The 11,741-nt window shown below is 64.9% G+C and overlaps 2 protein-coding genes across 8 annotated transcripts; one reads left to right on the top strand and one right to left on the bottom strand.

The window, feature by feature from the left end:
• Window positions 1-4,004: 4,004 nt before the first annotated feature.
• On the bottom strand, window positions 4,005-8,508 carry FBXW5 (F-box and WD repeat domain containing 5). Of its 4 annotated transcripts, none has more exons than XM_011369913.2 (9): window positions 8,370-8,508; window positions 7,217-7,432; window positions 6,759-6,916; window positions 6,223-6,397; window positions 5,952-6,100; window positions 5,444-5,861; window positions 5,120-5,267; window positions 4,832-5,044; window positions 4,005-4,748 (listed from the first exon to the last, which is right to left on the bottom strand). In XM_011369913.2, the coding sequence occupies exons 2-9, from the start codon at window positions 7,407-7,409 to the stop codon at window positions 4,505-4,507; spliced, it is 1,698 nt and encodes a 565-aa protein (XP_011368215.1). In that variant the 5' UTR covers window positions 7,410-7,432; window positions 8,370-8,508; the 3' UTR covers window positions 4,005-4,504. The 4 variants fall into 4 exon arrangements, with proteins under 4 accessions (XP_011368215.1, XP_011368217.1, XP_023392243.1 ...); XM_011369915.2 differs by having other exon boundaries at window positions 5,979-6,100; XM_023536475.1 differs by having other exon boundaries at window positions 6,759-6,813; window positions 8,370-8,502.
• A 548-nt stretch (window positions 8,509-9,056) lies between these two features.
• C8G (complement C8 gamma chain) lies at window positions 9,057-10,597 on the top strand. 4 transcript variants are annotated; one of them, XM_011369916.2, is made up of 6 exons: window positions 9,057-9,227; window positions 9,330-9,466; window positions 9,593-9,663; window positions 9,753-9,860; window positions 10,129-10,230; window positions 10,315-10,597. In XM_011369916.2, exons 1-6 carry the CDS (start codon window positions 9,090-9,092, stop codon window positions 10,446-10,448), a joined length of 690 nt encoding a protein of 229 aa, XP_011368218.1. In that variant the 5' UTR covers window positions 9,057-9,089; the 3' UTR covers window positions 10,449-10,597. The 4 variants fall into 4 exon arrangements, 3 of the variants coding, with proteins under 3 accessions (XP_011368218.1, XP_023392246.1, XP_023392245.1); XM_023536478.1 differs by having other exon boundaries at window positions 9,057-9,466; window positions 10,315-10,353; window positions 10,435-10,597; XM_023536477.1 differs by having other exon boundaries at window positions 9,057-9,466.
• Window positions 10,598-11,741: the final 1,144 nt, after the last annotated feature.

Raw genomic sequence — 11,741 nt, 5'->3', positions numbered from 1 at the left:
GCCCAGAACTGCCGGACGCCAGCTCCGTCCTCTCTGTGTGCGCGCTGCCCCAGGGTGACACCCCCCCAGGCACACCCGATCTGGAGAAACCGGATGCTCTCGAGCAGGACCCCACGAGGCCTGTCCAGGCACCTGTCACCTCTCCAGGAGGCGGCAAGCTCGCTCACAGCCGAGGGCGAACCGAGGTGTGCAGAGCTGCCCCGTGACCCTCGCTTTAGGACAAGCCCTCTCTCCCGGCAGCCGTGACGCATCGCGCTGGCCGTTTTCATGGGTGTGCCTGGCGCGCAGTGTGGCCTTCTGTGCTGGGCTTCTATGAGCGTGACGCTTCCTGTGCAGGAAGACAGGATGTTGGAGTGACACGTCTCCGTGACAGGGACCGCCGAGGCTGCCAGCCAAGCATCGGGCGCTGGGGGCGCGGTCCGGCCAGCAGCCTGGCAGCGGACTTCCAGCCTCCGGAACCGAGAGGACTCTGCCGTCGTTTCAAACTGCCAGCCCGTGGCCCTCGGTCGCAGCAGCCCCAGGGAGCGGGGCGGGGGCGGTGGTCACTCCTGACCACCGGTTCCATCACCAGACTCGGAGAGCGTCCGTGGCCGGCTGCAGCTGGCCCGTCGGCCCCCCTGGGCCCTGTCGAATGTTCTGAGGCTCAGCCGCCGGCAGGGCCGCTGCTCCTGTCTGAGCGCGCTTTACTGTGGCGCTAACACAGCCGGCCCCGTTCCTTCTGATCGGCGTTTCTGTGGGAGTTTTTCTTTCCTTTTACTTTTAAAGTGCAGTTCTTATCGAGGGCATCGTTTTCTGTTTTTGTTTTGTCGAAGTTTCGTTTGGACGATAATGTAGTTACTGACATGCTTAGGTGAAACGTTCCCATTTTGTCGTTTGTTTTCGGAGGTTCTGTTTTTGCTCCCATGTCCCCTTTCCTGCCTGCGAAGATCTGGCATTTCCTAGTATTTCTGTGTCTCTGTCGCGATGCTGACTCCGCGACATGTCTATAGCAGCTGGCCTCAGGGCCACACGTGCTGACTCAGCAGTGCGACCGGCAGCGGTGTTTGCACGGCCGTCGGGATGTGGGAACCTCGCCGCCTTGTTGCCACCCTGCAGGCCCTTTCCCTGCTCCCCCAGCCCCCCCATGTGTGCAGAGAACCCCTGGGAAAGCGGCGTCCCTGTCCTGTACCTCCAGACGCCACGAGCCTGCCGTCCCGGCCCCCCCCGCCCCGGGCTCTCCGTCTCCTTCCCCGTCGCTTGTTGCAACAGCTTCTGCTCTCAGCAGGTCCGCTGGCGACAGACACTCCTGGCCTTCTTTCCTTTGAGAATGGATTTCACCTTATTCACGAAGGACATCGTCACCAGATACAGAATTCTGGGTCGACAGCCTGTCTTCCCCAGAACTCGACAATACGCTGCTTCTTCTGGCCTCCGTGGTTTCCGACGAGAAGCCTGCGTTCCCACCACTGTCCCCAGGAGCGGAGCTGTGTTTTTCCTCACTGTTTTCAAGACTTTTTTTCCTTTGAGTTTTAGCCTTTTGGCCGGACGTGTCTAGGTGTGGGTGTCTTCGAGTTGATCCTGTCTTGGGTTCAGGCATCTTCTCGAGTCTGTAGCCTTGTAGCTTTCACCATGTTCGGGGGTTTTCAGCCATTAGTTCTTCAAACCCCTCTCTGCTGTCCTTTGGGCGTTTACTGTCCCACGGTCCTCAGGTCAGGCGACGTCCGTCCACCCATCTCTTCTCAGCCAAGTTGCTGGCTTTTCCTCTGTCGTCTTCATTCTGCTGTTGAGGCTGCCCGGTGAATTTTTAAATTTTGGTTCGATATAGATTCCTGTTGAACTGTACACCCGAAACGCACTGGATTTTGTTAAAGAATGTCACTATTAAAAAAAAAAGTGAATCCTCCCTCCAAAAATAAAATAAGCTTTGGGTTATTGGCTTCCCCGTTCCAGCTGCATCGCAGACTTCTGTTTGGTCCTCTGACACGCCCCGTTTCTTTGCCAAGCCTTTGGTGGTGTCACATCCAGGCAGAAGGTCTGCTCAGGCGCTTTCCTAATCCCTGCCCCGGAGTCCTCGTTAGAGCTTTTCGGCGTCTGCGTCTGTCCACCCTGAACGTCCTCCCCTTTTGAGTTGACATTTTTGTGGCTCTTCCTGTGCCAAGCGATTGCAGATTACGTCCTGGACATTTCAAATACCACTCAGATCTGAGTCTTCTTAAATCCCGTGGACAATGCTGGTCTCTGTGTCACGGGCCGTTGGCCTTGTCAGTTCTGGCCCTCATTCCCACTGCCGTCTGGCCTCAGCCTGGGACTGGGGTGCAGGGCTGCAAGCTCATAGAGTCTTGGGTCTGATCACTGGAGCAGGTCACGCCTGCAGCCCAGGGGACCGTGGCTGTCACCGCCACCTCGTGGGCTGTTCGGAGGGTTTTGCCTGCACAGACCTGAGCTGCTTCCTCTACACAGGGACCCGTGCACCCCACTCTCCCCTGCGCTGGAGCAGCACAGCCCGCCTCCCGCCGCGACTGTCCTCCAGACTCCACCGTGTCGCCCCCTCTGCTCCGTCTGCTCGCCGGCCCTCACTCCACGTGGGTCTCGCCCAACCTTTTGTCCGCGGATGGACCTTTAATTTTAGTCAGCCTTCCTGTGTTCAGTTGGCCCCCTTTAACTTTTAAAAGTGTATGTTCTTGATGCCCGTCCCCTGCTTTTGTTTTATAGTTCTTACTTTTTCCTTGACGACTTTAAATTAGATATATTTTAAGCCCTTTTCAGAAAATTGCTCCCTGTCTCCAGCTTCTGAGGAGCGTGCGTGCGTGTGTGGAGCGTGCTGGTGACTTTCCGTGGTGTCAGCCTGCAGCTCTGGTTGTCACTTTTGGGCGCCTCTGGTGCATAATGTGTTGTGTCCTTGCTGCCGAGTTTCCCTCCTGTCCTTGTTCTCACTGTGTCTCTTGGTTCTAAGATGAACCCCGGCAGCCTGAGGCTTCCCCACTGTCCCCACGGGTTAGGGCTTCTGTCCTCTGGGCCTGTTGCCTTCCCAGCCAGACTCCCCACCGGCCTCGCTTCCCTGATCCTCTGTGCCCAGGGGCGCTGCCCTGCCCGCTCCCTGTGGCCCTGACAGCCAGCTGAGGCAGCCCCTGCTCTCTGCTGCCTCTGGCCTCATCGCCACTGTTGGTGGCCACTCTGTGGAATGGAGGGCAGTTCAACACAAGCTCCACGTGCAGCCAGGGGCACTCATCAGGTCTGCTGTCCCCATCAGCACCCCAACCTGTTACTCTCCCAGGAGGTCCTGACATGAATGAGGACAGCCAGGTGAGCCCCCAGGACAGGCCTAGGCAAGCCTGAGGGTATAGCCAGGGCCAATTCCTGCCCTTCCATTGTCATGTGGCTGGCCTCACGGAGCTCTGCTTCCTGTCCCACCCCCAGAAGGGAATGCCCTGGAGCAGGGGTCCCCAACCCCTGGGCTGTGGACTGGTACTGGTACCAGGCTGCACGGCAGCGGGTGAGCACTGGGCGAGGGAGCGAAGCTGCATCTGTATCTGCCACCGCTCCCCAGCGCCAGCATCACCGCCTCAGCTCCGCCTCAGACCGTCAGGCATTAGGTTCTCATAGGAGCATTGGTCCCTGGTGCCAAAAAGGTAGGGACCGTCACCCTAGAGGACATGACGGAAGCTGCTGAAACCACATGGTGCCCATGGCACGAGGGGCTGGATGCAGCTCACCTTGGCCCCCAGGCCCAGCCCTGCTCACCCCGCTGCATGCCGTCCCTGGCCCTTCGGAGCACGTGCCTGGGTCACGTGTGTCCTTTACATCTCCCTGCTGGCAGCGAGTGCACAGCATGGTGGACGTGCTCAGGTGTCTCCTGCAGGCTTTGGCCTCAGCGCCTCGGAGGTCGTGGGAGCTGTGATTGGGGCTGCCCCATCGCCCGCTCAGCACAGCCCCCGGGCTGTGCCACCCATCGGGTGGACAGGCCTCGCAGAGGCCATGCAGACAGCACTGGGCCATGCCCTGCACACACACATTGGACAGCGGTGTGCTGTTGCCAACTGTTTATTCAGGTCCTGAATAGGTGACTAGTGACATGCAGTTCGCGGGGGCCCACGGCAGAGTGACCCACCCTGCCGACCAGAGTGGGCACCCGCGGTTCCCAGGGTAAGATCAGACCCAGGAAACGCTGCCCAGGGCCCGCCGAGGGGTACGTTTTGTGCTGACTGTCCCTGGGCCCAGGCCTGGGGAAAAGGGGAGTGAAGACCGGGGCCCCCAGTGTCCTGTGCACCACAAGTCAGCCAGGAGGCCACCCTGGCCACCCCAGCACTAAGCGTCATGGCTGCGGGAGGCGGTGTGTGTGTGCACGAGCGTGGTGGGGGTCGGGCTGCCGGCCCCGCGGGACCCCCTTCCTAAGGCATTACTGCTGTGGGCTTCTCTGCCCGCGACACGGTCTGGGCAGTGGCTCGGCCCATGGGAAAGGGCCACAGCTTCCATGGCGTCCTCAGTGGGTCCCAGCAGCTCGAGGACACCCAGCACCCCCTGCTGGTCAGCGCCTCTGGCTGGCAAACCAGGAGAAGAAGGGGCGGGGCCTCGGCCGCGGGGCCTGGTGGATGCGCACCGTGCGCGGCGAGCGCCAGGCTTTGATGGTGGCGTCATCGCTGGCGGTCAGCAGGAGCTCCTGCTCCTGGGGGCTGAAGACCACTGAGTTGACCACGTCCTGGTGCCGCAGCTTGGCCAGGCAGATGTTGTAGTGGCGGTCCCAGATGTAGCCGTGCCGGTCCTCCGCCCCGCTGCAGGACAGCCTGAGATGAGCCCCCGCCGCCAGGCTGGGCCCCGCCAGGCTGGGCCCCGCCCCGCGGGTCCGAGCGCCTACCTGGCCACGAAGTCCCGGCTGACGTCCAGGAAGATAAAGAAGCATTCGTCATTGGGCGTGTAGGCGCGGTGGGCGCGCAGGGCCCTCTTCACCTCCCGCATGGTCTTGAGGTCGAACACTAGCAGGTCGATCTCCTCCGCGATGGGCGGCGGCTGCATGGGGTCGGCCACCACTGAGCCGCTGGGCCAGGCGCGGCTGTTCACGTACAGGTACCTGGGCGAGGGGCACTCTGCTCGCTGGTGCGTGCAGCCTGCAGGCGCCCCCACCCAGGCCACCACCGGCGCACACCTGTTGTCGGGGGACAGGCCCATGCCGATGATGTGCCCGTGCACGTCGATGACGTGGTCCAGGGCGTCGAAGAAGGCGTCAGAGCCCCGCCCCTCGCCCAGCACGGGCCCTGCCGTCGTCATCTGGTGTGGCAAGATCTGCTTGATGCCTGCGCAAGAGCCAGGTGAGGAAGACCCTGTAGCTCCCAGAGCCCCACGGGCCCCCCTCGGCCTCCACAAGAACATGCGCTCTGGGGAGGCGGCGCCAGGGCGGGCCCCCAGTAGGGACATGAAGCGGACTGTGCCCAGGGCTCTGGGGGCTGAGGCTTGGCCTGCCCGCGGTTACCGATCTGGTGTGGCGAGTAGGTGAGGCAGCCGGTGGTGAAGATGAGGAGCTTGCTCTGGGCGCCGGCCGCGCTGCGCTCGGGGGGCTTGGTGCGGCCCTGGGCCAGCAGCTCCGCCACCTTGGTCTCCAACGCGCGCTCTGCCAGCTGTGGCTGCGCCCGCGTGTCCAGGAGCCCGTCCAGGGGGCGTCGCAAGCCCTCCTTGGCGCGCACCAGGACCGGGCCAGCCGCCTCCTCGTCGCCCTCGCCATCACTGCCCAGGTCAAAGATGCGGCCGGGAGGCGCGCCGGCATCCAGCAGGAGGTCGGGGCTATCGAAGCGGCCACAGTCTGCCACCATCACGGTGCGGATGGTGCTGGCGTTGAGGTTCTGGATCTTGAAAAGCCGCTTCACCACGTTGACATTCTCAGACTCCACGTCCTGGGCGGGGCGGGGGGGGGGAGGGCGCACAGGCAGTGGGTGCCAGGCCGGTTAGGAAGGATCAGAGACGCGGGGCCCACCCGCCCGCACCTGGAAGGCGTTGTTGAGCCAGAGCACCGAGCAGGAGGTGATGTCTCCAATGCGGTGCAGGTTCCCCGAGATCAAGCTGGTCTCTGTGAGCCAGCAGCCGAACACGTCGTAGGGCTTGTTGCGCACACGGGACAGCAGCGCGAAGTTGTCTGCGGGGAGCAGGAGCTGGGCAGGTGGCGGGGGCGGGGCCAGCGGGAAGGGGCGGGGCCAGCGGGAAGGGACGGGGTGGTGGGGAGGGGCGGAGACCGGGCCGCCCCACGCCCACCCTCACCTAGGCTGATGACCGCGATTTCGCCAGAGGAGGAGTTGTGGGGCCCCAGGAACACCCCCGAGGCCAGCAGCAGCGAATCGTCCTGGTTGAACTGGGAGAACTGGGTGTAGCTCCAGTTGTACGGCCGCATGTCCGCGCTGTGCAGCAGCGAGATGGTCAGGTCGTTGTTCCAGATCTGCGTGGGGGGCGGAGTCAGAGGAGCGCGCAGGGCTTGCAGCAAGTGGCAAGCCCCAGTGGCTCTCCTGGCCATCTGGGCCAAGGGGGCACCTAGAAACCGCTGTCAGCCTGGCTCTGGAGCAGGACCCTCCTTTCTGTTGGCAGTTAGGGATGTCCCACCCCAGCCTCCCACCCTGTGTGGTCCTGGTCTAGGTGCCTTTTCCCTGACCTGGCCCTCTCCACAGGGATGTGGCAGACTGGGCCATCTCTCACCTCTGGCCTGGCCCTCTCTTCCCACCTGGCGCTGCCTGGCTCCAGGCCATCACCTCTGCTGCCGGCACTGGCCCCGCCCCCACCCCCGCCCCCCGGGGCTCCCTCACCTTCACTGTGCAGTCCTTGGAGCAGGACGCAAACTGGCAGCCTGAGTGGGAGAAGCTGAGGTGCAGGACCTGGTCAGTGTGCTCCTGCAGAGTCTGCACCTCCACGCAGGGCACTGTGTCATAGAGCCGCCGGAATTCGTCGTACCAGGACGTGGCCGCTGTGGAGGGCGGGGTCACTGCTGGGGCCCCAAGTCTTTCTTCCCACAGAGGCCAGGTCCCTGATAACATGGAGGCCAGCTCTGCCTCGGCGCACACACGAGTCACCACGCAGCCTCAGCTGGGGCCGGTGTGGCCCTGTCCACCCCTGGCTTCCCTGCCAGGCCCTGCGCTCTGAGGCATGGCCTGGCTGTGCCCTATCAGTGCTCGGCACTGTGGCTTCAGGAGATGGCAGCATGAGGATGGCCCTGCCTCCCAGCCGGCCAGCCTGCTGGGCCACGGAGCCTCGTGTAGGTGCTGACCTGGGTGTCGGGGCACATCTCGGGCCACCTGGTAGTAGCGGTAGAACTGCTCCCTCCACAGGAACTCGTCCCGGGACACAGCCTGCCATTGGCGGCACACCAGCCCAGCGGCTAGCACGTCTGCTGGGCCCAAGCTCAGGAAGATCTGGTAGATCAGGCTGTCGGGGAGCAGGGGCGTGCCCCCCTCGTCCATCGTGACATTCTGCCCAGGCGGCCCTGAAACCCACGTACGGCCTCATTAGACACGTCAGATTGGGGGGGGTATTGGTCCCCAGGCCGAAGAGAGGCATCCTGGGGGCCGCTGCCTTGCTGGGAATCTCCCTGGACTGAGCTTGTGTCGAGGGCCCGCCGGCACTGCCCACCCAGCCAAGGTGCCGATGCCTTCACTAAGCCTCCCTAGACAACCATGCTCCTTGACTCCTGTGGGCGCCCCAGCAAGCCCCAGACATCCTTGAACGGGCAGCTTCTGGGCAGGCAGCAGATACCTCAGTATGTCCGGGCCTGGTCCAGCCTGAGGTAGAGCATGCGGAGGGATCCCAGGGGACCCCAGGCCTTGGGGACAAGCCATCCGGTGGGGCCCTCTGACCTCCCCTCCACAACGTGGGCCAGGGCAGACATCTGGATGCCAGGGCTGGCGACCACTCCAAGACCAAAACACGAAGCCGTGGCCTCCGGAGCACTCCTGCCACTTTGACCTTGTCGCCCCAAGGCTTTGGGGCTGTCAGCATGACAAAGGGCCTTCCCAGAAGAGGCTTCGAGCCATCGGGGCAAGGGCCAGCCTGCCCGTCCCAGACGCCGATAGAGGCCCTTAGCCTTTGCCCTGTGGCCTAGGGGAAGCCTGCCAGGCAGTCAGCGGGCCAGCACGGCCACTGCCCGGCGAGCTGGGGGCGGGGCGAGGGCGGGGCCGCCCAGCGCCCCCTCCCACCTTCCTTTGGAGGGGCTGCCGGGGGCGGGGCCTCGGCGACTCATTCATTGGCGGAAGCCGCGGCTGGAGGCCGGGAACCAGGAGCCAGGGGCCCGGAAATCGGGGGCCGGGTGACGACGCGCCCCTGGGGCCGGAAGCCGGCGTCCGGGCCGGGGATCGGGGTTTAGGACCGGGTGACAGCGCTCCCCGGACTGGATGACGTCGTTCCCCGGGGCCGGGCGCACTCACCGCGGCCGCCTCCGCCTGGCTGTTCTGCCCCCGCCCCGGCGCCGGGCCTCGACCCACGGACCCGCTTCCGCCCGCCGCCGCTCCAGCTGCCTCGTCTCTATTGATGGAGGCCGCCAGGCCGACGCCACGAGCCCCGAGGCATCGATGGCTGCGGGGACTCGAGCGCTCGGCGGCCTGCGTCAGCTGTTCCTGCGCCTGCGTTCTCGGGCTCGCCCGGAGGAGCGCCCCTGGCGGCCGGGAGGAGCAGCGGCGATGCGCCGGGCCAAACGCGTGGCCGCCAGTTCGAGACCCGGCTCTGGCGCTCGCCGTTTTCGAGCCCTGAGCAAGTGGCTTCCGAAGCCCCGAGTTCTTCGTTGTGGGAGTAAGACCAGCGCCTTTCTCAAAAGGCTGTCGGCGGTTTAAGGGAGATAAATGGGCAAAGGCGACGGTGGATATTCAGCGGGGCCTCCTGGACAAATAGCCAGAGGTCATCTCCGGCTGTGTACACAAGGCATGGAGCCAAGGTCCTGCCAGGAAGTGCAGGGTCGAGGTCGGAGGTCCAGGGCGAGGCCAAGCTCATGGGGAGGCTAGTTGGGGGACCTGGTCCTGGGCGGGGGCTTGGGGAGGACGGATGTGGACTTCCTGGACCAGGCTCCCGGGAGGCACTGGACAGTGGACTCCGACCCGGGATTCGGCCACCCTGCCCTTGGTTCCCCCAGTCCCGTCACTGCCGCCGCCACCATGCTGTTTCCCAGGACTGCACTTCTCTTGACTCTGCTCCTGGCCGCTGGCTCCCTGGGTCAGAGGGCTCGGAGACCCCCTCGGCCCCTGTCCCCCATCAGTGCCATCCGGCCCAAGGCCAACTTCGATGCTCAGCAGGTTGAGCTGGGAGGAGGTAGGGGTGGCAGGAGCTTGCCCAGCCTCATAGGGGTCAGACCTGGGTCCCCCATCCCCTCACGCCCTTGTGTGGCCTGTCCCCAGTTTGCAGGGACGTGGCTCCTTGTGGCCGTGGCCTCCTCGTGTCGCTTTCTGCAGGAGCAGGGCCACCGGGCTGAGGCCACCACAATGCAGGTGGCTCCCCAGGGCACAGCCATGGCCATCGACACCTTCCGAAAGCTGTGAGTCCCCAGTCCCACCTGGGCTCCCAGCTCCCACCCCAGCCCCTGACCCTGCTCCTGCTGCAGCCTGGACTGCTGTTCCGCGAGGTGGCCGAGCCGGCTGTGCCTCCCACCCCACACCCCTAGGGATGGCATGTGCTGGCAGGTGAGGCAGCTCTACGGAAGCACGCAGGTCCCGGGCCGCTTCCTGCTGCAAGGTGAGGCAAGGGCAGTGGGAGGGGACAGGGCTGGGCTGGGGGCCGACGCCCCGGCCCGGCTCTGCCCAGCTCTGCCTGCCTCTGTCCAGCCCGAGGCGCCAGGGGGGCGGTGGATGTGGTCGTTGGGGACACGGACTACCAGAGCTTCGCCATCCTGTACCTGGAGCGGGCACGGCGGCTGTCGGTGAAGCTGTACGGTGCGTTCGGGCGGGCCCCTGGGCTCCGTGCACACTTGGCCTGTCTAGGGGGGACCGGGGGAGCCCAGGTGCACACACAGACCCTCCTGACCCTCTCCTGCTAAGCGGATCCAGGGAGGCGCCCCTGCAGATAGGGACAGAGCCCGCAGGAACAGGGATGGGCGGGGCCAGGCAGTGGCCGGGTATGTCACAGACATGCAGACCCCATCCCCAGAGCACCCTGCCCCCCACCCGTGGGTGCCCCCCAGAAGCCCTGTGTGTCCTATAGCCCGCTCACTCCCCGTGGGCGACGCGGCCCTCAACACCTTTGAGCAGCGAGTCCAGGGGGCCAACCTAACCGAGGACCACATTTGGTTTTTCCCCAAATACGGTAAGTGGCCCCCGTGGCTGCGGTGGCCTGCCCGCCCTCCCCGTGTGCCCACCCCGCCGCCCTGACCCCTGCCTGGGCCCCCAGGTTTCTGTGACACCGCAGACCAGTTCCACATCCTGGACGGTGAGTGGCGGCATGGCTGGGCACCGTGCCGGGGGCGGGCGGAGTGTCCCTCCCTGGCTCAGTGTCGTCTCTGTGCTGCAGAAGCGAGGAGGTGAGGCCAGCGGCACCCCACGGAGAAGCGTGAAGACCCCTCCGTGAGCCCAGCACCCCACTGGGCAGGGCCACCCCACTGGGTCTCCCACCACCCCAAATCGGCCCCCACCAGGACTTCGGGGCATTGCCCCAGTAAACACGGTCCTTCTCAGCCTGACTCCTGCCTGTGCTCGCTGGCCCTGGCCTGGGGCCTCTTCCTGCGGTCATCGCGTGGGCACGTGGGGCTGTACCCCGGTGGGCCGGAAGGGGCCCTCCCCAGGGCGGCGGGCTGGGGAGCGCTGGGCCCTGCTCTCCTGGGCCTCGGTTCCCCTTCCTTGGTTGAGCCCCTTCCGCATGGTCACAGCTGTCTTTCCCCACCCCTGACACAGACAGGCCGCCAGCTTAGAGGGACACGGAACCTACCCCCAGGCCTCCCTGGCCTCCTGCTGACCTCTGAGTTCCCTCCTGGGAGCCAGGAGCCCAGAGTCCCAGGGGCTCTTGACCTAGGCAGGACAGGCCACTGGGGAGGAGCAGGGAGACCCCATCCTGGTTCCTGGACATGGCGTCCAGGTCTGGGGTGAGCTGGCATCTGTCTTAGGAGGGCGGGAGGTTGGGCTGCCCTTGTGGCCAGGCCAGGGGCTGGCAGGTCCAGACAGGACTCGGGACTGGCCTGGGAGCAGGACTGACCTGGGGCCGAGTCCCCTCCTGGCATCATCCTGCGTCAGGGAGACCATGTGGGCAGGCAGGCGGGGGACACAGAGGCGGAGGTGGGTCTGTACCCAAAGCGGGGGCAAGCAGGCCAGCCTACTTCCTGTGCCAGGATCGGGGGGAGCACGAGGGCTCTGGGCATGCAGGGGGGAACCCCTGACACAGACTGGTCAGCCCCCAGGAGCCCACACCCAGGGTCTGGGCAGCGCCACCAGCTGGAGAGACCTGGAAGCAAAATATCCTCTGTAGGGAACTTTCCAGAACATGGGGCTTCAGAACCTGGGGAGAGGGAGGGGCTGAAACATAATGGTGACCTGTGCCCCCAGTGGCTGCCTGGTGGGGCCCCTCTGTGGGTGGGGGCCCCCTGCGGCCCCCCAGGTTGAACCCCATACCCCCCCATGCAGCGAGGTGCCGGCCACCCTGCCTGTCCCTCACCAAGGGTCCCCAACAGTAGAGAGAATGCTGGGAGAGGAGAACCAGGGTTGCAACCAAGTGACCCCAGAAGAATGACGCCAAGGTCACTCTAGAACCAGCTAGCGCCTCTCTCCCTCCAGGTCAGGGGTCCCGGGGAGGGCAGGGACAGCTGCCCACAAGCTGGAGGAGGAAGT

This window comes from Pteropus vampyrus, unplaced genomic scaffold, assembly GCF_000151845.1.
Source record: "Pteropus vampyrus isolate Shadow unplaced genomic scaffold, Pvam_2.0 Scaffold157, whole genome shotgun sequence".
Classification (NCBI taxonomy): domain Eukaryota; kingdom Metazoa; phylum Chordata; class Mammalia; order Chiroptera; family Pteropodidae; genus Pteropus; species Pteropus vampyrus.
Note: the sequence above shows the minus strand (reverse complement) of the source record. Positions and strands in the feature narration are given on the sequence as shown.